At 39.5% G+C, this 26,081-nt stretch overlaps 1 protein-coding gene across 2 annotated transcripts in view; it reads right to left on the reverse strand.

Annotated features, from left to right (window-relative positions):
* TRAPPC12 (trafficking protein particle complex subunit 12) overlaps positions 1–26,081 on the reverse strand; it is a 496,716-nt gene that overhangs the window by 408,871 nt on the left and 61,764 nt on the right. For both annotated transcript variants that reach the window (XM_053709729.1, XM_053709728.1), the window contains one exon: positions 6,687–6,803. In XM_053709729.1, coding sequence (XP_053565704.1) covers positions 6,687–6,803 — 117 coding nt within the window. The remainder of the gene's footprint in view (positions 1–6,686; positions 6,804–26,081) is intronic.

A 26,081-nucleotide genomic window follows, 5' to 3' on the forward strand; every position in this document is an offset into this window, starting at 1 on the left:
CATACTAGTTTTATCAATGCCCTACACAAGTACAAAGTGTAAATATAAGTTGTGCAAACAGTTAGATTTCAGCAGGTGGCTGTTCTCCCAGCGAGATGGACCATGGCAATTTGTGCAAATTAGTGACTGAAACAGAATTTATACATTATTAATTTATTTTATTTTTTTGGGGGGGGAGTAACTAACAATTTGCCAGAAATAATATTGCATTGCTCTTAAACAACAATTAGTTTGGGAAATCTAACAAAAATGCTGCAAATATAATTTTAAATACACGGAAAACCATAGAAATAAGAGAAGTAAAACATTTGTTTTTGGGAAAAAAAAAAAAGTTGTTATAAAATGGGATTTTTGGCCGTGTATGAATAAGCATTAAAATAGGAAAATACACGTGAAAATGTTTTAATTTAGCTGATTCAGATAGAGTTATAGTAAACACTCTCACAAATAGAAAGAACAGACAAGAATAACATAATTTATGCTTACCTGATAAATTCCTTTCTCCTGTAGTGTAGTCAGTCCACGGGTCATCCATTACTTATGGGATTATATCTCCTCCCTAACAGGAAGTGCAAGAGGATCACCCAAGCAGAGCTGCTATATAGCTCCTCCCCTCTACGTCATACCCAGTCATTCGACCGAAACCAGACGAGAAAGGATAAACTATAGGGTGCAGTGGTGACTGGAGTTTAATTTACAATTTAGACCTGCCGTAAAAAACAGGGCGGGCCGTGGACTGACTACACTACAGGAGAAAGGAATTTATCAGGTAAGCATAAATTATGTTTTCTCCTGTTAAGTGTAGTCAGTCCACGGGTCATCCATTACTTATGGGATACCAATACCAAAGCTAAAAGTACACGGATGACGGGAGGGACAGGCAGGACCTTTACACGGAAGGAACCACTGCCTGAAGAACCTTTCTCCCAAAAAAAGCCTCCGAAGAAGCAAAAGTGTCAAATTTGTAAAATTTTGAAAAGGTGTGAAGTGAAGACCAAGTTGCAGCCTTGCAAATCTGTTCAACAGAGGCCTCATTTTTAAAGGCCCAAGTGGAAGCCACAGCTCTGGAAGAATGAGCTGTAATTCTTTCCGGAGGCTGCTGTCCAGCAGTCTCATAGGCTAAACGTATTATGCTACGAAGCCAGAAGGAGAGAGAGGTAGCCGAAGCCTTTTGACCTCTCCTCTGTCCAGAATAAACGACAAACAGGGAAGAAGTTTGTCGAAAATCTTTAGTTGCCTGCAAATAGAATTTCAGGGCACGGACGACGTCCAGATTGTGCAGAAGTCGTTCCTTCTTTGAGGAAGGATTAGGACACAATGAAGGGACAACAATCTCTTGATTGATATTCCTGTTAGTGACTACCTTAGGTAAGAACCCAGGTTTAGTACGCAGAACTACCTTGTCTGAATGAAAAATCAGATAAGGAGAATCACAATGTAAGGCTGATAACTCAGAAACTCTTCGAGCCGAGGAAATAGCCATTAAGAACAGAACTTTCCAAGATAACAGCTTGATATCAATGGAATGAAGGGGTTCAAACGGAACACCCTGTAAAACGTTAAGAACTAAGTTTAAGCTCCATGGCGGAGCAACAGTTTTAAACACAGGCTTAATCCTGGCTAAAGCCTGACAAAAAGCCTGAACGTCTGGAACTTCTGACAGACGCTTGTGTAAAAGAATGGACAGAGCTGAGATCTGTCCCTTTAACGAACTAGCAGATAAACCCTTTTCTAAGCCTTCTTGTAGAAAAGACAATATCCTAGGAATCCTAACCTTACTCCATGAGTAACTCTTGGATTCGCACCAATGTAAGTATTTACGCCATATTTTATGGTAAATTTTCCTGGTAACAGGTTTCCTAGCCTGTATTAAGGTATCAATCACTGACTCCGAGAATCCACGCTTTGATAGAATCAAGCGTTCAATCTCCATGCAGTCAGCCTCAGAGAAATTAGATTTGGATGTTTGAAAGGACACTGAACCAGAAGGTCCTGTCTCAGAGGCAGAGACCATGGTGGACAGGACGACATGTCCACTAGATCTGCATACCAGGTCCTGCGTGGCCACGCAGGCGCTATTAGAATCACCGATGCTCTCTCCTGTTTGATCCTGGCAATCAGTCGAGGAAGTATCGGGAAGGGTGGAAACACATAAGCCATGTTGAAGACCCAAGGTGCTGTCAGAGCATCTATCAGAACCGCTCCCGGGTCCCTGGACCTTGATCCGTAACAAGGAAGCTTGGCGTTCTGGCGAGACGCCATGAGATCCAGATCTGGTTTGCCCCAACGCCGAAGCAGTTGTGCAAATACCTCCGGGTGAAGTTCCCACTCCCCCGGATGAAAAGTCTGGCGACTTAGGAAATCCGCCTCCCAGTTCTCCACGCCTGGGATGTGGATCGCTGACAGGTGGCAAGAGTGAGACTCTGCCCAGCGAATTATTTTTGAGACTTCCATCATCGCTAGGGAACTCCTTGTCCCTCCCTGATGGTTGATGTAAGCCACAGTCGTGATGTTGTCCGACTGGAACCTGATGAACCTCAGAGTTGCTAGCTGAGGCCAAGCCAGAAGAGCATTGAGAACTGCTCTTAATTCCAGAATGTTTATTGGAAGGAGACTCTCCTCCTGAGTCCATGATCCCTGAGCCTTCAGGGAATTCCAGACAGCGCCCCAACCTAGTAGGCTGGCATCTGTTGTTACAATCGTCCAGTCTGGCCTGCTGAAGGGCATTCCCCTGGACAGATGTGGCCGAGAAAGCCACCATAGAAGAGAATCTCTGGTCTCTTGATCTAGATTCAGCATAGGGGACAAATCTGAGTAATCCCCATTCCACTGACTTAGCATGCACAATTGTAGTGGTCTGAGATGCAGGTGTGCAAAAGGTACTATGTCCATTGCCGCTACCATTAAGCCGATTACCTCCATGCATTGAGCCACTGACGGGTGTTGAATGGAATGAAGGACACGGCAAGCATTTAGAAGTTTTGTTAACCTGTCTTCTGTCAGGTAAATTTTCATTTCTACAGAATCTATAAGAGTCCCCAAGAAGGGAACTCTTGTGAGTGGCAATAGAGAACTCTTTTCTACGTTCACCTTCCACCCATGCGACCTTAGAAATGCCAGAACCAACTCTGTATGAGACTTGGCAGTCTGGAAACTTGACGCTTGTATCAGAATGTCGTCTAGGTACGGAGCTACCGAAATTCCTTGCGGTCTTAGTACCGCCAGAAGAGAGCCCAGAACCTTTGTAAAGATTCTTGGAGCCGTGGCTAACCCGAAGGGAAGAGCTACAAATTGGTAATGCCTGTTTAGGAAGGCAAACCTTAGGTACCGATAATGATCCTTGTGAATCGGTATGTGAAGGTAGGCATCCTTTAAATCCACTGTGGTCATGTATTGACCCCTTTGGATCATAGGTAAGATTGTCCGAATAGTTTCCATTTTGAACGATGGAACTCTTAGGAATTTGTTTAGGATCTTTAAGTTCAAAATTGGTCTGAAGGTTCCCTCTTTTTTGGGAACCACAAACAGATTTGAGTAAAACCCTTGTCCGTGTTCCGACCGCGGAACTGGATGGATCACTTCCATTAATAAAAGGTCTTGTACACAGCGTAGAAACGCTTCTCTCTTTAACTGGTTTGCTGACAGCCTTGAAAGATGAAATCTCCCTTTTGGAGGAGAAGCTTTGAAGTCCAGAAGATATCCCTGAGATATGATCTCTAACGCCCAGGGATCCTGGACATCTCTTGCCCAAGCCTGGGCGAAGAGAGAAAGTCTGCCCCCCACTAGATCCGTTTCCGGATCGGGGGCCCTCACTTCATGCTGTCTTAGGGGCAGCAGCAGGTTTTCTGGCCTGCTTGCCCTTGTTCCAGGACTGGTTAGGTTTCCAGCCCTGTCTGTAGCGAGCAACAGTTCCTTCCTGCTTTGGAGCTGAGGAAGTTGATGCTGCTCCTGCCTTGAAGTTACGAAAGGCACGAAAATTAGACTGTCTAGCCCTTGGTTTGGCTCTGTCTTGAGGCAGGGCATGACCCTTACCTCAAGTAATGTCAGCGATAATTTCTTTCAAACCGGGCCCGAATAATGTCTGCCCTTTGAAAGGTATGTTAAGCAATTTAGATTTAGAAGTCACATCGGCTGACCAAGATTTAAGCCACAGCGCTCTGCGCGCTTGAATGGCAAATCCTGAATTCTTAGCCGTAAGTTTAATTAAGTGTACTACGGCATCGGAAATAAATGAATTAGCTAGCTTAAGGACTCTAAGCTTGTCTGTAATCTCATCCAATGTAACTGAGTTAATGGTCTCTTCCAGAGACTCAAACCAGAATGCCGCCGCAGCCGTGACAGGCGCAATGCATGCAAGGGGTTGTAATATAAAACCTTGTTGAACAAACATTTTCTTAAGGTAACCCTCTAACTTTTTATCCATTGGATCTGAAAAAGCACAGTTATCCTCCACCGGGATAGTGGTGCGTTTAGCCAGAGTAGAAACTGCTCCCTCCACCTTAGGGATCGTCTGCCATAAGTCCCGTGTGGTGGCGTCTATTGGAAACATTTTTCTAAATATAGGAGGGGGAGAAAAGGGCACACCAGGTCTATCCCACTCCTTGTTAATAATTTCTGTAAGCCTTTTAGGAATAGGAAAAATGTCAGTACACGTCGGTACCGCAAAATATTTATCCAGCCTACACATTTTCTCTGGAATTGCAACCGTGTTACAATAATTCAGAGCCGCTAATACCTCCCCTAGCAATACACGGAGGTTCTCAAGCTTAAATTTAAAATTTGAAATGTCTGAGTCCAGTTTACTTGGATCAGATCCGTCACCCACAGAATGAAGCTCTCCGTCCTCATGTTCTGCAAATTGTGACGCAGTATCAGACATGGCTCTAATATTATCAGCGCACTCTGTTCTCACCCCAGAGTGGTCGCGTTTACCCCTAATTTCTGGCAATTTAGATAATACTTCAGTCATAACATTAGCCATGTCTTGCAAAGTGATTTGTATGGGCCGCCCTGATGTACTTGGTGCCACAATATCACGCACCTCCTGAGCGGGAGACGAAGGTACTGACACATGAGGAGAGTTAGTCGGCATAACTTCCCCCCTCGTTGTCTGGTGAAATTTTCTTTACATGTACACTTTTATTTAAAGTAGCATCAATGCAATTAGTACACAAATTTCTATTGGGCTCCACATTGGCCTTTAAACATATTGCACAAAGAGTTTCCTCTGTGTCAGACATGTTTAACAGACTAGCAATGAAACTAGCAAGCTTGGAAAATACTTTTGAAATAAATTTACAAGCAATATAAAAAAATGTTACTGTGCCTTTAAGAAGCACCAATAAACTGTCACAGTTGAAATTACAATGAACCAAATTTGTTATAGCAACCAAATTTTCACAGTAAATGCAATAAGTTAGCAAAGGATTGCACCCACCAGCAAATGGATGATTAACCCCTTAATACCCAAAAAACGGATAACAGAATATAAACGTTTTATCACAGTCAAAAGCACAGTCTCACAGGTCTGCTGTGAGTGATTACCTCCCTCAAAACTAGTTTTGGAGACCCCTGGGCTCTGTAGAGACGTCCTGGATCATGGAGGAAGGAATAGGAAGACTGTGACTGAATTCTTACTGCGCAAGAAAGCGCCAAAATAGGCCCCTCCCACTCATATTATAACAGTGGGGAAGCTCAGTAAACTGAATTTATTCATAAATAAACGACAGCCATGTGGAAAAATAATGCCCAAAAATTTTTATCACCAAGTACCTCAGAAAAAAATGATTAACATGCCAGTAAAACGTTTTAAAATAAAATTATGAAATGATACTAATAAGCCTGCTGCTAGTCGCTTTCACTGCAGTTTGGGCTCAAATATAAGTTAAATGTATACAGTATTTTCTTAGTGAAGTTCCATTCATACATACATACATATCAGCCTGATACCAGTCGCTACTACTGCATTTAAGGCTGCACTTACATTATATGGGTATTAGCAGTATTTTCTCAGTCAATTCCATTCCTTAGAAAATAATATACTGCAACATACCTCCTTGCAGGTGAACCCTGCCCGCTGTCCCCTGTTCTGAAGTTACCTCACTCCTCAGAATGGCCGAGAACAGCAAATGGATCTTAGTTACGACCGCTAAGATCATACACAAACTCAGGTAGATTCTTCTTCTAATACTACCTGAGAAAAAACAACACACTCCGGTGCTGTTTAAAATAACAAACTTTTGATTGAAGATATAAAAACTAATTTTAATAACCACAGTCCTCTCACACGTCCTATCTATTAGTTAGGTGCAAGAGAATGACTGGGTATGACGTAGAGGGGAGGAGCTATATAGCAGCTCTGCTTGGGTGATCCTCTTGCACTTCCTGTTAGGGAGGAGATATAATCCCATAAGTAATGGATGACCCGTGGACTGACTACACTTAACAGGAGAAATAATCAGTTTCTTTAACTTTAGAAGAATTCATTTAAGCATCTACAAGTCCAACATTGATATATTTAGAATCCCTACTTGCTGTATAACTAAGCTTTACAATGAAACCAAGAAAGAAAGAGGTTCCGGTTAACTTTAATGTTTTAACAAGTGTGTTTAGTATATGAATTGTTTGTTTGGCTGGATTAATTAAACGTTTCAAACTAAAACCTTACATGATATTTTCATACTTACAATTAGTTGTTTCAAGCCATCAAATGTTTGCTCTACTGAGCTGGCTGTAAGAACCTGCCGTTTCATTGCAGCCTGTTCACCAAGGAAACGGATCATCAGATCTCGAACAGCATCTCCCTGAAAATGAAAGACAGAATGTTACTTATATCCTGGACCATGAGTTTCAACTTTAAAGTGATGGTAAATCCTATCGTTTCAAAGATGCTAGGATTTACCAGCACTAAAAATAAATAGGACCTTCAGTCAGGAGATTTAAAAAAAAAAGGTATGTTAAAAGTACTCTCTCTTTGCTGCAGCCTCCTTGCTAAACCAAACATCTCCGGCCGCCCACGGCATTTTTCAATGAGGTGACGTTTCCATCTCTTAGCCAATAGTCATCGACACAGTGCCGTAGAGCTAGCACTGCTATTGGCCGAGAGGTAAAAACGCACCTCATGGGGGGGGGAAGATACCGTGGGCAGCCGGCGGAGCCGCTTAGTTTAGCAAGGAGGCCACAACAAAGAAAAGGTATTTTTAAAGGGACAGTCTACTCCAGAATTTTAATTTTTCAAAAAGATAATCCTTTTATTACCTATTCCCCAGGTTTGCATAACCAACACAGTTATATTAATATACATTTTAGCTCTGTAATTATCTTGTATCTAAACTTTTGCAGACTGCCCTCTTATTTCAGTTCTTTTGACAGACTTGCATTTTAGCCAATCAGTGCCGACTCATAAATAACTCCATGGCACACACAAACTAGTTCTGTCTAGTTGTGAAAAACTTTCAAAATGCACTAAGAGGCTTCCTTCAAGGGCTTAAAAATTAGAATATGAGCCTACCTAGGTTTAGCTTTCAACAAAGAATACCAAGAGAACCAAGCACATTTGATGAAAAAATAAATTGGAAAGTTGTTTAAAATTGAATGCCCTATCTGAATCATGAAAGTTTAATTTTGACTAGACTGTCCCTTTAACATACCTTTTTTAAAACTCAAGACTGAAGGTCCCATTTCATTTTAATGTTGGCAAAACCTAGCATTTTTTAAACACTAAGTACAGAAATTAAACACTGTACTACTGTTTTCACATAACTATGTTTAACCCCTGAAAAGGCTATAAACAGATTTTTAAAGTCAACTCCAGAGAAAGCTTTAGTGGATCCTAACTGAACAGATCTGGCAAGCCAATAAGATCTAGTCATGTGCATCCAGGAGATTCGGAAGGAAACTAATTGGGAAGATGGTGGCTGCCAGCAGAATTCGGCTATTTTAAGAGCAGGATTTCTTCTTGATAAAAGTGCAACATATTAAGGTCTGTGCAAATTCAGACCTTAGTGTGTTACACTTTTAACAAGAAGAAATCCTGCTCTAAAAATAGCTGAACACCGCTGACAGCCACCATCCTCCCTATTCGTTTTCTTTTGAATGAACATGCCTAACAAGAGCCATATGTGCATAGCCACCAGTCTACAGCAAACTTCCAGTAGTGCATTACTACTCCTGACCCAACCTAGGTATGCTTTTCAACAAAAAATACCTAATGAACAAAGTAAATTTGATAATAGAAATCAATTTAAAGGTCTCATAAAATTACATGTTCTAGCTTGTAGCAATACCACTAGATAAATTAACTATGTTTAAAGGGAATAGGGCCCTCAATTCCTCCTGTATGTGTTTGTAAATTGTGTCTGATCCTATGAGTAGCTATGCAAGGGTTAAACACACAGAATTACAGCATCGCTAGTGTTAAAATGACATGCTCCAAAGGATTAGCGCATTAAATTTTAAAACTGCAATGGCCATTTAAGCTGCTATTCAGCTGCTCATCTACTGCCGTTAATTCTGACTGACCCCCTTAAAACCCAACATTTTACGTTCATGACTCAGAGCATACAGTTTTAAACAGCTTTCAAATTTACTTCTATTATTAAATGTGCTTTGCCGTCTTGGTATCCTTTGTTGAAGGAGCAGTGATGCACTACTTGGAGCTAGCTGAACACTTCAGATGAGCCAACAAAAAGAGGCATATACAGTATTCTCCACAGAAAATGCTGCCAGCTAGGCGGCATTATGAAGTAGCTGGGTGGGGCAGTGCAATGATTTACAGTATTTTAACTTTTCTCTCTTATTTTTTATAAGTTACTTAAGCTATCCAAAGCACACATTAATTGCAAATTTTAACATAAATTAAATTTATGTTAAATGTGTGCAACAAACGTTGAAATAATGTAATATTAGCTCTTTTTGCTTATTATTGACTTTAAAGGGACAGTAAACATTAAAAAAAAAACTTATCTATTTAAAAATATACCTTCAATAATCCTAGATTTAAATATTTCAAACTCTTTTTAATTTTAAATTTTATAAATATTTTCTTTCTTTTTTTTTAATTAGAACGTTTTTAAGACTGCCCCTCACTAAATCTGCTTCTGCCTGTCATTGCCTCTTCCACTAATCTCTATTAATCGGTCGAGTCATTTGATTATTATGTAGGCGCACCTTTTTTATCAAAACAGACAAACTTCTGAAAAATTAGATCCAGCACAGCAGAGAATCAAAACGGACTGCAGTTGCATCAGGCACAGAAGAAAAATGTAAAAAAATATATATATTTAATATTTATAATAACTATTTTTACATTTTATTATCTTTTTAAATATATTTTTCTTTATGTGCTTATTTTAAAACTAAAAAATGCACATTTTATTGATAATTTTTTTTTTAAATTTTTATTGAACACATGCCTTCAGCGATTTTTAATTAATTTATAATTTTTAATAGTTTATATGTAAATCGTATTTATTATTCTTTATGAAAGCTAAAAAAAAATGATAAGACCTGCCTGATTTCCTTTGACAATCTCCTCAATCATGAAACGTCTGATCACCTTTTTTTTTTTAGCGTGCACAACGAATAATAAATGTGATTTATTTATGAAGCAGTAGAAGTAAATGAAAATAGTATTGTGGTGGTTTTATTTTTTTGAAGCAAAGAACTTGTGCTCCGGGGGAATATCTTGCTGGGCTCTACCTTTACAAACTGGCAGCGATTGTCACTCTTTCAGTTCTCTCTACTGCGATTCCTACTCACCCTCTCTAATCTATCACTGTCACTAAAAGATATGCTAGGTTGAGTAGGGACCGCGGCAGAGGGAAATGGAGGGCTAGCCGGGGCAGACTAATATTTTTGGAAGCGCTCTGTCAAAATCAGAGCGGAGAGAGAGCGGAGGGATATAATCAGACAACTTCCTTCCCTCAGTGAGTTTAGAAAAAACGCAAAACTAGGACGGTCACTAATAGCTCTTGTTGGGAAAGTCCCTGTGATGAATTTTAGCAAATAAAAAACCCCTCATCGTATCGCATCGTATTCCAAACTCTAAAGCCAACACATTACCACTCTTTACATGTGGTCATTTTGTGAGTTACACATACACTGATCGAACAGCACCAGAAGAAAAAAAAGGGGGCGTGGCACTCAGTAAAGCGAGGCATCGATATCAAACTTTTAGAAACAGTGAAGGAGGCGGGCTAACATTAATGATTGACATCTCATTTTGTTAAATAAAAATAAATAAAATCATACATAAATAAAAGTTTCGTTTATTATTACAATACATTAGTATAAAAAATGGATTCTAAATAAAAATATGTTAATTTATTTGATGCACAAAAGCAATGTTTACTGACCCTTTAATTTTAGCCGGGTGGTTTGTTATTAAATAGGTCCTGGGAAGGATACCAATATATATGTGTAGCTACCAATTAGCAGCTAGTTCCCAGTAGTACATTGCTGCTTCTGAGTCTACTTAGGTATCCTTTTCAATAAAGAATACCAAGAGAACAAAGCAAATTAGATATAAGAAGTACATTTTTTTTTATTATTTTTTTAACGGAATGCTCTATCTGAATCATGAAAGTTTAAATTTGACCATACTGTCCCTTTAATGGAAAAAAAACAACTGTATTCTACTTTAAAAAATGTCCCTCTTAAAGGGACATAATACTCATATGCTAAATCACTTGAAACTGATGCAGTATAACTGTAAAAAGCTGACAGGAAAATATCACCTGAGCATCTCTATGTAAAAAAGGAAGATATTTTACCTCACAATTTCCTCAGCTCAGCAGAGTAAGTTCTGTGTAAAAAGTTATACTCAGCTGCTCCCAGCTGCAGGTAAAAAAATAAAAAAAAATGAAGAAATGAACAGCAGCCAATCAGCATCAGCAGTGCTAAGGTCATGAACTCTTACTGTGATCACATGAGATTTGACTTAACTCTCATGAGATTTCATAGTAAGCTTCCTTTACCTGATTGGTGAAATAATATGAGAGTGCACGATGCTAGTCCCTTCAGATGTCCCAGGACAAACACACTAAAATGCTGCTTAGAAATCCTTTACAATGGGAGGTGGCTACTGAGGAACTTTTGAGGTAAAATATCTTTCTTTTTTACATAGAGATGTTCAGGTGATATTTTCTAATCAGCTTTTTACAGCTATGCTGCATCACTTTCAAGTGTTTAAACATTTGGGTATTATGGCCCTTTAAGCTGTAACTAAGGAAAAAAACTTGAATTAATATAACCTGCTTGAAATATATAGAACATGAGTTCTCAAAACAATGCAATTTATTTTTGTTGTAAGATGTTATGTAGAGATTGTCAAGGGACACGAATCACAAATTTGTTCTTTCATGTGTCAGGCCTTGATATTCAAAACCTCTCCGCTCAGGTGAGATATTCTAAAACAATCCTCCAGCACTGCGAGTTCCCTAATGAAATTTTCAAATGGCAGATTTTGCTTTACTCCTCCAAGGGGTGTTTCCTGCATTTCAGTATGTGAAGGAGAGAAAAGCCCAGTGCCATATAGCACTGCATAACATGACAATTCTGCTTTATTTACACTTTGAGATTTCTATATTATATCAATTTCCACTTCAGATTGAAATGTTATTATATTTAAACTTTGCACTTTCTATTTTGTATTTTATTTTGTATACAGCAGTGTATTTAGGATTGTGATTTTACAAATTCTGCTCATGTTTCTGTGTAAAGTTAACAAATTAGGCTCATACTTTGTATATTTATGTGTATCTTTTACAAATTAGACTGCACTTTGCATGTCTTATTTAAATTAAAACTGAAAAAAAACTGTCATTACTTTCTATGGGCCAGTTAAACATTCTCTAGTTTGGAGAGAGATTATAGTGCTGACTTTAAAGAGGCAGAACTCATAGAATTTTCTAAGAAAAGGGTAAGAATCTGGAAATCCCAGAGAGATATGAGAGATGCCTTCCATAGAGAGTAATGAAGTTCTATGGGAGAGAGAAGGTAACTGGAGAACCCCTGGGGCTGATATAAAGGCTCCGTTTGCATCAAACACAAATTATACTGAAATGTTTTCACTGCAATTTAACTTGTTTATGTCTATATTTTAGTATATATTACTTTTCTGTTAGTAAAAATAAGTGTATTGTGAATTTTAAGCAAACTTCCCCTGCATACAGCTGGTGAGACAAATCAGGGAGACCAGCTTGTTTAAAATGCTTACAAAATGTCATAAGACTTGTGCGAGAGACATACACTGGGAACTTAACAGTGGGCTTGTCTGGAGGACGTACCAGACGGAAACTCTCACGCTCTGGGTTTCATGTACCTTTAAGAAAATGTTGGTTCCAGTTGGAGTGTGTTGATATGCAAGCTTTTTCAATGGTCTGTAACTATTCTGGTGAAGATTGTAGTTTATTAAAACAATCAAAACAGGAAGAAGAAAAAATAAGAAAAAAATAAGATTATTTCTAGAAATAAATCTATTTTCTGGAAATCTATTTTTTGCATTTTCAAAATGTCTTGTTTAAGGTTTTTTTGTGGAATATTAAAATAACATAAAAAAAATGATTTGAAAAATATTTCCTTGAAAAGTTATCAGAGATTATTTGATAAATGTGAGCGCTGCCTATACAATTCCTTATAATATACAAATCACATGCCAGAGGTATATTACGTAATCATAAAATTGTGTATTAATGCACAACATTTACATTCAGTCACTTCTACTAAGTGCAGTTCTCAAATTTATTTTTTCAATCCTTTTTCCCTGACCGCATGCTAACGGTAACAAGAAGAGAGTCCATTTACGTCCGCATTCTCTATAGAATATACAGAACAGGTACAGAAGTATTAAAGGGACATGAAACCATATTTTCTCTCATGATTAAGATAGGGAATACAATTTAAAAAATAAGATTCCAATTTACATCTATGATCAAATTTGCTTCTTTTTCTTGTTATTCTTGGTCGAAGAAATATCTATATAGGTAGTGTGCACGTGTGGTGCACTACATGACAGAAAATAGTGCTGCCATCTAATGCTCTTATTAATATGTAAAATTGTTGAAAAAAATGCTGCCATACAGTACTGTAGAAACAGGCACACTCCTGAGTTTACCATCCTGCTTTCAACAAAGAAAAGTTAATAATAGAAGTAAATTGGAAAGTTGTTAAAAATTGTATGTTCTATCGGAACCATGAAAGAAAAATCTGGGGTTTTACGTTACTTTAATGGAACAGTAAACACCTTTGAGATTGTAATATAAAATGCTTAATTATTCATAGTAAAACAACTTTGCAGTATACTTTCATTATCTATTTTACCTTATCTTACTGTAATTTAAGTTTGAAAATTGTGGCTTTTCCAGTCTTGAAAAATGGAAGAGCACACTGCAAGCTTCACAAGCCTAACTAACCTTATCACATGTCCCTAAGTTGCAGTTGTTGTACCTTTTCAACTGAACCCAAACAATGGATGATTTTTTAACATAATGATAGTGGAAAGCCAGACTAAACTTTTATTGGCTCCTCCAAATAAGGAAAGTAGTGGGTAGAGTTTGACCTTTGAAAACAATTGCAGCAAACATGGTGTGCTATACAAATACATTAATAATAATACAGGTGGCCCTCGTTTTAAAACGGTTCAATTTACACCGTTTCAGAATAACAACCTTTTTTTCCAGCCATGTGACTGCTATTGAAAAGAATTGAGAAGCAGTGCATTGATTAAAATAGCCAGTAGGTGGAGTTGTCCGCTTGTATTGCAGCAAAGCCAAGCAAGTTGAAATTAATCAGTTTAACCAGACCTGAGCTATCGAGCAGATTTCAACGTAACAAGATCTTCCTGTCTATAAATCAATCCAGATTGGAATGCATAGAAAGAACTGTTTGCAGAAAAATGCAATTGAAGTCTGTGTTGTGTGATTATTTTATTAGGGTTATAATGCGGTTTAGCAAATGTTTTTGTTCATTTAACTTAGTTTCATTATATATATTCTGTGTTGTGTGATTTTTTATTAGGTTTATAATGCTGTTTAGCATTTAAAGTCTTCATTTCAAAGCTTTAAAAAATAAGTATTAGGTGCTACTTATGACAATTTTGAGAGGGGCCTGGAACCTATCTCCCTCACTTCCAATTATAAACGGTTTCAATTTACAACCATTCCTTCTGGAACCTAACCCCGGCGTAAACGGAGGGCTACTTGAATTTGTTCTGATAAAATTTAGACTCTGCTGATATGTTAATCTATTGGAATACTGTAGAAATATGTTGTAATATTACAAGGTTTTTACAATCCTTTAAGCTTTTTCAGTAAAAGTGAAGCCCTCGGAAAACAAGCTATTTACTTACACACCTAGAAAACTATCAAAATGTCATAAATCTTTACTATAGACTCTTCAGACTAATGTTGGGAATCTAATTAAATACAAATTAATTTAAGAATCATAAAGCTTTCATGGTAACTATATACATATCCAAGCTTGTATACACAAAGAGGGTATGCTATTTGATTTTTTTTCCTGCTATTCTCCATACAAAAATGTATTTTTTGTTAATAGCATTTTTATTGAGGTTTTGCACAAGAAAAAAAGAGACATAAATAAATGTCAAAACACAAATAACATTGCCATGAAAAATATTGCAATGATATAAACAATAAGCAAATGATTATTCAAACATGAGCATCTGAATCCTCCATTTTCTAGTTATGGTTGCTTTCATGAATGACTAATGAGCAGGCCGCTTATGGCCCCTATGATATTGGCAACACTGGTGAGGCATGTTAGTCAAAATGAAGACCCAGTTGGGTCTAATGACACTTAGTAAGTATCTAAGAGATTTATCAGGGGTAAACACCACTTGAAGTAATATAAAATAAGTGGAAAAATAGGAATATAGTTAACTATTGAATATTGAGTTAAATGTAGCCCACCAGGGGTACATGTTATCATGTGTGTGTGGGGGGGGGTGTGTGTTAATGAAATGTAGCATAGCATACTTGCTGCCAACTATTAGGTGCAGTTATGTTAATCATATCAACGACCCTCTTGGGTCTAATGGCTTTTAGTAGAAGTATGGTCTTGTATAATAACAGTGATGCACATAGTGGCATTATGTTAATTCTAGTTTTTCAACGGGCGAGCAACATTTAAAATAATGTCACATTGGAGGAATATGTACACGGTCTCTTATGTACCCGAAGATATTATGAAACAGATAAGGTCTCAACAGCATGGTGAAGTAGCACCTTGATTTCTTGTTGGGAACTACAATGGAAATATAAAGAAGATAGTGCTGGTATCTCTAATTATAGCTTGCCATATGACTCTATAGCTTAAATACCCGTGAAATGTAGGATCAGGGAAAATTATCCAAATCTTGGATGTATGTGAGATTACATCTATAGGGCTCAAGAATAATACAGTGAATTAGTGATGCACCGAAATTCTGGACCGAAACCGAATCCGAAAATCCAGGAGGCACTTAGCCGAAACCTAAAATTTATTTTTTCCCAAATTTTTAAAATATATATATATTGCATAATTAGACTATTTTATGAATGAATCAGAATTGAAAACCTGCAAGCCAATAAAATAAAATAACCACACTTTTATTGAAAGTAAGTAACACACTAAAATTGGTCAAAAATATCTTAAAACAATAATATGCTACACAATAATTTTACCAAGTATAGTCCTAGAAATCTATTATTATATAAGAAACAGTAAGTCAAGAAATTAACTCAAACAGCAGCTCTAGGGTAGCATCAAATTTGAAATAAGCTACACAATTTTACCGAAAATAAAAGGCAAAAAAACCACGAAAAACTAAATAGCCAAAAATGCCATTTTCGGCCGAAATTTCGGTGCATCCCTACAGTGAATATAATAAACATAATTGGCAAAACAAAATATGAACATCCCACAGAAATAGTATCCTCCTCCATCATGGTCTCAGCTATCGAACATTAAACCATATAAAAACATTTAGTAGACAACAAAATACATCTAACTAGGAGAACACAGTAGTACTCCAAGAAACAGTAAATGCCCACGGCAAAAAGAGACATCCCATACTGAAAACTTTTTCACATGGGTATAGGATATATTAATTGCTTGTAGTCTATCCCACTCCTACCCTTACACAGTACACCTCCATTAATGGTTGTGAGTTCCTTTCTGAAGACAAGTCCTTCATGAAATACGCTACTCTTTCTATCTGATGATTCATTAAGTTGTCACAGACCCTAAATACAATCCGGATTATGTTGCTACCGGCAGATGAGAGGGTGAACCTACATTGTAAGCTGTCCCAGAGTGGCGCCTCAAAAGTTAGCAAAGAACCCATAGACACAAGAACTCTGTACTGTTCATCTGCTTTGTCACAAACATCTGTGATTTCGTCCCCTGTGTTTATAAGGTCTCTCCGTTCCGGTCCTGCGACAAGCTCATACTCTCCTTGTTGCATGTACTGCTTTTTAGATGCGCAATAGAAGGCAATATCTCCGCTGTCTAATAGGTAATCTGCTGTGTTGGCGTGTAGAGCTTCGATAAGTATTGTGGCGTAAGGAGTGCCAACTACAGTTTTTAATGCGTCGACTATGACTGCCTGCTGTTGATCGAGCCGAGCGCACATTGTTTTCAAGAGAGAAGTTACCAGCTCCATGATGTGAAGATCAAACTTGAGCAGGTGTTAATGTTGACCCCACAGAGGCTCCAGAGTATAGAGTGTCTTTATCTGTATTGTGTACAGATGGATGCTGCCAAAATCCGTTGTTTCAGGAAAACTCTTATGTGCATATACGTGCTACCTTAAGCTGTTTGGGGCATCCGGTGTAACACAGGGGCCGCATGTTAATGCTTATGCAACCCAGGACAGATATCCCTCTCATTAATGCACAATTAGGTGGATCGGTAGGTTTACTGCTGTATCAACTCCGTCGGGTTCTGGACCTCCAGTGTATTAGTAGTCTGGGCTCATTGTGCATAATTTGCGTACCGGCGTGTTAGGCCCGAAGCCTCCGGATCCATTACACATTGCAACTTGACACAGTCTTCGCCCATTCCGACCAGTGTGTTTTTCACAGCCATTTAGTGTGTAATTGGGGCTTCTGTATTGTCCTGTTACCTCCACTTTAGCTCTTACCCATGAGGACAGCTTGGAGCTTTACAAATTTGCGGCCATCTTATTCGTAGGCAGGCATATATCCATTATACAATGGATAAATGGAGGAAAGAGAATATTTAATATATGCTATATAGATTCATTTATTTTTATTATTAACCCCTTGAGTGCTAACAAAGGCTCGTCGCAGAGCTTCCCACTCTGGTGCTAACGACGGCTCAGAGCCGTCGCTAGCAGTCTTCCACCTTGAGAGAGATCTGGGGGCTCCCATCCTCTCCTACCCCAGCGATCAGGCCTGCATAGTGACAAGCATCACCGGGGTTTCACGTTATGAGCGGTGACGTCACCGCACAACTTTATTTATACTTAACAATGTTAAGTATAGGAGCAGGGGGCATGCTGCTTAGAAGCCTGTATCTCAGGCATCTAAGCAGCTACAGACCCCCCCAAGACCCGCCGTTGGAAAGGTAATCGCCTAACCTTTCCCACAGTTTAAGTCTTGTGGATCTGAAAGAAGAAATAAAAAAGTTTTATTTATTTTTTTCCAAAAAAAAATTAAAAAAAAAGCTTAGCACCCAGGTGGGAAAGTGCTTAGCACTCAAAGGGTTAATATGCTGTAAGACTGTGTCAGTTACCTTGAAAGGGACTTTAAACACTCTGAGATGGTAATATAAAATGATAACACTGTATATATAAAAACAACTCTGCAATATAATTTAATTATTTATTTTGTCCCCTTTCTCTGTAATAAAATTATGAAATTATGTGCATTTTAGTTCCTGTTAGAAATGGAAGTGCAGAGCACTCTCTAGTGACCCATTTACTGTCCACAGCAGAGAAAATAATAAGTTGCATCACGGCAGCTCCCATTTTTTTTTTTAGACACTTTACACTTATTTTGTCACTAATTAAACAACTAATGAAACTTTAAAAAAATACATCTAGATATTATTCTCAGACTAATCTTTTCTTTAAATACATAATTCTATCTAGCATTTATTTAGTGTTTATTGTCCCTTGAAAAGCAGTAGTGCAAAAGCAGAATTATAATGTCCTGACATGTCTGCTGCCACAATTTTTTTCTGTAACTCACCAGGCTGCTACTATAAATTCTTGGGGTCCCACAAGAAAGTTGTGGTAAATTGATGGCTTTTAGCAGTGCTGGCAGTGCAAATGCACATGGGAATTATAGGTGCCAATAGTCCAAACCTAAACATTCAGAGTCCAGAATCCTGTAATTATTAGCAAATTTAATTTGGTATCGGTTAAACACAGGCAAAATGTGAGGGGTCTCCAAGACCCCAAAAAGGAAATTTATGCTTACCTGATAAATTGATTTCTTCTACGATACGACGAGTCCATGGATTCATCCTTACTTGTGGGATATTATCCTCCTGCTAAAAGGAAGTGGCAAAGAGCATCACAGCAGAGCAGTATATATAGCTCCTCCCTTGACTCCACCCCTAGTCATTCGACCGAAGGTATAGGAAGAGAAAAGAAAAGCTAAAAGGTGCAGAGGTGACTGAAGTTTTGAAAACAAAAATATAATCTGTCTAATATGACAGGGAGGGCCATGGACTCGTCGTATCGTAGAAGAAATCAATTTATCAGGTAAGCATAAATTTCCTTTTCCTACTAGATACGATGAGTCCACGGATTCATCCTCACTTGTGGGATACAATACCAAAGCAACAGGACACGGATGAACGGGAGGGACAAGACAGATACCTAAACGGAAGGCACCACTGCTTGAAGAACTTTTCTCCCAAAAATAGCCTCAGAAGAAGCAAAAGTATCAAATTTGGAAAATTTGGAAAAAGTTATGAAGGGAGGACCAAGTCGCAGCCTTACAAATCTGTTCAACAGAAGCATCGTTTTTAAAAGCCCATGAGGAAGCCACCGCTCTAGTAGAATGAGCTGTGATTTTTTTCAGGAGGCTGCTGTCCAGTAGTCTTGTATGCCAAACGGATGATGCTTTTCAGCCAAAAAGAAAGAGGTAGCCGTAGCTTTTTGACCCCTACGCTTTCCAGAATAAACAACAAATAGGGAAGATGTTTGACGGAAATCCTTGGTCCCTTGTAAGTAAAACTTCAAGGCACGAACCACGTCCAAGTTACGTAACAGACGCTCCTTCTTAGAAGAAGGATTAGGACACAAAGGAGAAACAACAATTTCCTGATTAATATTCTTATTTGAAACAACCTTAGGAAGGAATCCAGGTTTAGTACGCAAAACCACCTTATCAGAATGGAATATAAGATAAGGCGAGTCACATTGTAACACAGAAAGCTCAGAAACTCTTCGAGCAGAAGAGATAGCAACTAAAAACAAAACTTAAGATAAAGATAAAGATAAAAGCTTAATATCTATGGAAAGCATGGGTTCAAACGGAACCCCTTGAAGAACATTGAGAACTAAATTCAAACTCCATGGCAGAGCAACAGGTTTAAACACAGGCTTGATTCTGACTAAAGCCTGACAAAACGACTGAACGTCTGGGACATCCGCCAGACGCTTGTGTATAAAATTGACAAAGCAGAAATTTGTCCCTTTAAGGAACTAGCTGATAATCCCTTCTCCAATCCTTGGAGAAAGGACAAAATCCTAGGAATCCTAACCCTACTCCATGAGTAGCCCTTGGATTCGCACCAATAAAGATATTCACGCCATATCTTATGGTAAATTTTCCTAGTGACAGGCTTGCGAGCCTGAATCAAGGCATCAATGACCGACTCAGAGAATCCCCGCTTAGATAAAATCAAGCGTTCAATCTAAAGGCAGTCAGCTGCAGAGACTTTAGATTTGGATGTTGGAACGGACCTTGGATGAGAAGGTCCTGTCTCAGTGGCAGTTTCCACAGTGGCAGAGATGACATTTCCACAAGATCTGCATACCAAGTCCTCCAGGCGCTATCAAGATTACCGAAGCCATCTGCTGTTTGATTCTGGCAATCAGACGAGGCAGGAGAGGAAAAGGAGGAAACACATAAGCCAGGTTGAACGACCAAGGTACTGCTAGAGCATCTATCAGTACTGCTTGGGGATCACTTGATCTGGACCCGTAACAAGGAAGTTTGGCATTCCGACGAGATGCCATCAGATCCAATTCCGGTGTGCCCCATTGACGGATCAATGCCGCAAACACCTCCGGATGGAGCTCCGACTCCCCCGGATTAAAAGTCTGACGACATAGAAAATCCGCTTCCCAGTTCTCTACTCCTGGGATATAGATTGCTGAAAGATGGCAAGAGTGAGTCTCTGCCGATCAAATTATCTTGGAAACCTCTATCATCGTTAGAGAACTTTTTGTTGCCCCTTGATGATTGACCATATCTTGCAGGGTAAAAGAATTAGACGCACTAGAAGTACTTGGCGTCGCTTGAGTGGGCGTTAAAGGTTGTGACACTTGGGGAGAATTGGATGGCATAACCTGATTCTCTTCAGACTGAGAATCATCCATAGACATACTTTTATCACCTAAAATATGTTCTTTGCAATGTAAGGCCCTTTCAGTACATGAGGGACACATTTTAAGTGGGGGTTCCACAATGGTTTCTAAACACATAGAGCATTGATTTTCCTCAATGTCAGACATGTTGAAACAGACTAGTAATAACCACAAAAAGTCTTGAAAACACTTTATTTAGTGAAAAAAACAACAATTTGAAAAACGGTACTGCGCCGTTAAAGGGACAGTCTACACCAGAATTTTTATAGTTTTAAAAGATAGATAATCCCTTTATTACCCATTTCCCAGTTTTGCATAACCAACACAGTTATAATAATATACTTTTAACCTCTGTGATTATCTTGTATCTAAGCCTCTGTAAACTGCCCCTTTTTTCAGTTCTTTTGACAGACTTGCAGTCTAGCCAATCAGTGCCTGCTCCCAGATTACTTCACGTGCATGAGCACAGTGTTATCTATATGAAATATGTGAACTAACACCCTCTAGTGGTGAAAAACTGTTAAAATGCAATCTGAAAGAGGTGGGCTTCAAGGTCTAAGAAATTAGCATATGAACCTCCTAGGTTAAGTTTTCAACTAAGAATACCAAGAGAACAAAGCAAAATTGGTGATAAAAGTAAATTGGAAAATTGTTTAAAATTACATGCTCTATCTGAATCATGAAAGTTTATTTTGGCCTGGACTGTCCCTTTAAGAGTAAAAAAGCGTGCAATTTTTCCAAAACTGCTTTAAAATGTTATAATTATCACATTAGCATATATGTGTCTTATCATGCCAGCTAAGATTGCACCACAAGTAAGGTATACTTAACCCTCTATGGAAAAAAAACAGAATTTATGCTTACCTGATAAATTTCTTTCTCTTGCGATGTATCGAGTCCACAGATTCATCCATACTTGTGGGATATTCTCCTTCCTAACAGGAAGTGGCAAAGAGAGCACCCACAGCAGAGCTGTCTATATAGCTCCTCCCTTAGCTCCACCCCCCCAGTCATTCGACCGAAGGCTAGGAAGAAAAAGGAGAAACTATAGGGTGTAGAGGTGACTGAAGTTTTTTTAAATAAAAATATACTACCTGTCTTAAAAAAACAGGGCGGGCCATGGACTCGAAACATCGCAAGAGAAAGAAATTTATCAGGTAAGCATAAATTCTGTTTTCTCTTGCAAGATGTATCGAGTCCACGGATTCATCCATACTTGTGGGATACCAATACGAAAGCTTTAGGACATAGATGAAGGGAGGGACAAGACAGGTACCTTAAACGGAAGGCACCACTGCTTGTAGAACCTTTCTCCCAAAAATAGCCTCCGAAGAAGCAAAAGTATCGAATTTGTAAAATTTGGAAAAAGTATGAAGCGAAGACCATGTCGCCGCATTACAAATCCGTTCAACAGAAGCCTCATTTTTAAAAGCCCATGTGGAAGCCACTGCTCTAGTAGAATGAGCAGTAATCCTTTCAGGAGGCTGCTGACCAGCAGTCTCATAAGCCAAACAGATGATGCTTTTCAGCCAAAAAGAAAGAGGTAGCCGTAGCCTTTTGGCCTCTCCGCTTACCAGAATAAACAACAAACAATGAAGATGTTTGACAGAAATCTTTGGTTGCTTGTAAGTAGAACTTTAAAGCACGAACCACATCAAGATTGTGCAACAGATGTTCCTTCTTTGAAGAAGGATTAGGACACAGCGAAGGAACAACAATTTCCTGATTGATATTCCTATTAGAAACAACCTTAGGAAGGAATCCAGGTTTGGTACGCAAAACCACCTTATCTGCATGGAAAACAAGATAAGGTGAGTCACACTGTAAAGCAGATAACTCAGAAACTCTTCGAGCCGAAGAGATAGCTACTAAAAACAGAACTTTCCAAGATAGAAGCTTAATATTTATGGAATGCATAGGTTCAAACGGAACCCCTTGAAGAACTAAGTTTAGGCTCCATGGCGGAGCAACAGGTTTGAATACAGGCTTGATTCTGACTAAAGCCTGACTACACGCTTGAACGTCTGGGACATCTGCCAGACGCTTGTGTAAAAGAATAGACAAAGCAGAAATCTGTCCTTTTAAGGAGCTAGCTGATAATCCCTTCTCCAATCCTTCTTGGAGAAAAGACAATATTCTAGGGATCCTAATCTTACTCCATGAGTAACCCTTGGATTCACACCAACAAAGATATTTGCGCCAAATCTTATGATAGATTTTCCTGGTGACAGGCTTTCTAGCTTGAATCGGGGTATCAATGACCGACTCAGAGAAACCACGCTTTGATAAAATCAGGCGTTCAATCTCCAAGCAGTCAGACGCAGAGAAATTAGATTTGGATGCTTGAATGGACGTTGGATTAGAAGGTCCTGCCTCATTGGCAGAGTCACAGTGGAACCGATGACATGTCCACTAGGTCTGCATACCAGGTGCTATCAGAATCACCGAAGCTCTCTCCTGCTTGATTCTGGCAACCAGACGTGGGAGGAGAGGAAACGGTGGAAATACATAGGCCAGATTGAAGGACCAGGTCACTGCTAGAACATCTATCAGTACCGCCTGGGGATCCCGGGACCTGGACCCGTAACAAGGAAGCTTGGCGCCATCAGATCCAATTCTGTTGTGTCCCATAGCTGAGTCAGCTGGGCAAATACTTCCGGATGGAGCTCCCACTCCCCGGATGAAAAGTCTGACGACTTATGAAATCCGCCTCCCAGTTCTCTACCCCTAGGATATGGATTGCTGAAAGATGGCAAGAGTGAGACTCCGCCCATCGAATTATTTTGGTTACTTCCATCATCGCTAGAGGACTCCGTGTTCCTCCTTGGTGATTGAAGTAAGCTACAGTCGTGATGTTGTCCGACTGAAATCTGATGAATTTGGCCGCAGCAAGCTGAGGCCACGCCTGAAGCGCATTGAATATCGCTCTCAGTTCTAGAATGTTTATCAGGAGGAGAGTTTCCTCCCGAGACCATAAGCCCTGTGCTTTCAGGGAGTTGCAGACTGCACCCCAGCTTAGCAGGCTGGCATCTGTCGTTACAATGATCCACTCTGGCCTGCGGAAACGCATTCCGTGAGCCAGGTGGTCCTGAGACAACCACCAGAGAAGAGAATCTCTGGTCTCCTGATCCAGATGTATTTACGGAGATAAATCTGCATAATCCCCATTCCACTGTTTGAGCATGCACAGTTGCAGTGGTCTGAGGTGTAGGCGGGCAAAAGGAACTATGTCCATTGCCGCTACCATGAGTCCGATTACCTCCATACACTGAGCCACTGATGGCCGAGGAATAGAATGAAGAGCTGGGCAAGTGGTTAAGAGTTTTGATTTTCTGACCTCCGTCAGAAATATTTTCATTTCTACCGAGTCTATCAGAGTCCCTAGGAAGGAAACTCTTGTGAGAGGGAAGAGAGAACTGTTTTTTATGTTCACCTTCCACCCGTGAGATCTCAGAAAAGCCAACACAATGTCCGTGTGAGACTTGGCTAACTGGAAAGTCGACGCCTGAATTAAGATGTCTTAAAACCGCCAAAAGGGACCCTAGCACCTTTGTGAAAATCCTGGGAGCCGTGGCCAACCCGAAGGGAAGGGCCACAAACTGGTAATGCCTGTCCAGAAAGGCGAATCTGAGGAATTGATGATGATCTCTGTGAATAGGGATGTGTAGATACGCATCCTTTAAGTCCACGGTAGTCATATATTGACGCTCCTGGATCAGAGGTAGAATAGTCCGAATAGTCTCAATCTTGAATGATGGTACTCTGAGGAATTTGTTAAGAATCTTGAGATCCAAAATTGGTCTGAAAGTTCCCTCTTTCTTGGGAACCACAAACAGGTTGGAGTAAAAACCTAGCCCTTGTTCTGCTTTTGGAACTGGGCGGATCACTCCCATGGTATGTAGGTCTTCTACACAGCGTAAGAACGCCTCTCTCTTTGTCTGGTTTGCAGACAATTGAGAAACGTGAAATCTCCCCCTTGGGGGGGAGTCTTTGAAGTCCAGAAGATATCCCTGGGACACAATTTCTAACGCCCAGGAATCGTGAACATCTCTTGCCCAAGCCTGAGCGAAGAGAGAGAGTCTGCCCCCTACTAGATCCGATCCCGGATCGGGGGCTACCCCTTCATGCTGTCTTGGAGGCAGCAGCAGGCTTCTTGGCCTGTTTACCCTTGTTCCAAGCCTGGTTAGGTCTCCAGACTGACTTGGATTGTGCAAAATTCACCTCTTGCTTTGCAACAGGGGAAGCTGAAGCAGGACCACCCTTGAAGTTCCGAAAGGAACGAAAATTATTTTGTTTGGTCCTCATTTTATTTGTTTTATCCTGAGGGAGGGCGTGGCCTTTCCCTCCAGTGATGTCTGAAATAATCTCTTTCAGTTCAGGCCCGAATAGGGTCTTTCCTTTGAAAGGGATGTTCAAAAGTTTAGATTTGATGACACATCAGCAGACCAGGACTTAAAGGGACAGTATACACTCATTTTCATATAACTGCATGCAATATACACTACTATAAAGAATAAGATGCACAGATACTGATATAAAAATCCAGTATAAAATGGTTTAAAAACGTACTTAGAAGCTTTCAGTTTAGCTCTGTTGAAAAGGCAGTTGGAAGGCCCACTGCAAGTGGGAAATAAGACACTCCCCCCTAATACATTTAAAAAAAAAAAAAAAACTTTATGGGCTTTATAAATAGATCATCTACAAAACATTTATGCAAAGAAAAAATGAGTGTATAATGGCCCTTTAAGCCATAACGCCCTTCGTGCTAAAATGGCGAAACCTGAATTCTTTGCCGCTAATTTAGCCAGTTGGAAAGCGGCATCTGTAATGAAAGAATTAGCCAATTTAAGGGCCTTAATTCTATCCATAATATCCTCTAATGGAGTTTCGATCTGAAGAGCCTCGAACCAGAAAGCAGCTGCAGTAGTTACAGGAACAATGCACGCAATAGGATGGAGAAGAAAACCTTGATGAACAAAAATTTTCTTTAGGAGACCCTAATTTTTTATCCATAGGATCTTTAAAAGCACAACTGTCTTCGATAGGTATAGTTGTACGCTTAGCGAGAGTAGAAACAGCTCCCTCCACCTTAGGAACCGTCTGCCACGAGTCCCGCATGGTGTCAGATATGGGAAACATTTTCTTAAAAACAGGAGGGGGAGCGAACGGTATACCTGGTCTATCCCACTCCTTAGTAACAATATTCACAATCCTCTTAGGGACTGGAAAAACATCAGTGTAAACAGGAACCTCTAAGTATTTGTCCATTTTTCACAATTTCTCTGGGACCACTATAGGGTCACAATCATCTAGAGTCGCTAATACCTCCCTGAGCAACAAGCGGAGGTGTTCAAGCTTAAATTTAAAGGCCGTCATATCAGAATCTGTCTGAGGGAGCGTCTTTCCTGAATCAGAAATCTCTCCCTCAGATAGTAAAATCCTTACCCCTACTTCAGAACACTGTGAGGGTATATCGGATACGGCTACTAAAGCGTCAGAAGGCTCAGCAGTT

Source organism: Bombina bombina, chromosome 4 (assembly GCF_027579735.1).
Source record: "Bombina bombina isolate aBomBom1 chromosome 4, aBomBom1.pri, whole genome shotgun sequence".
NCBI classification, from domain to species: domain Eukaryota; kingdom Metazoa; phylum Chordata; class Amphibia; order Anura; family Bombinatoridae; genus Bombina; species Bombina bombina.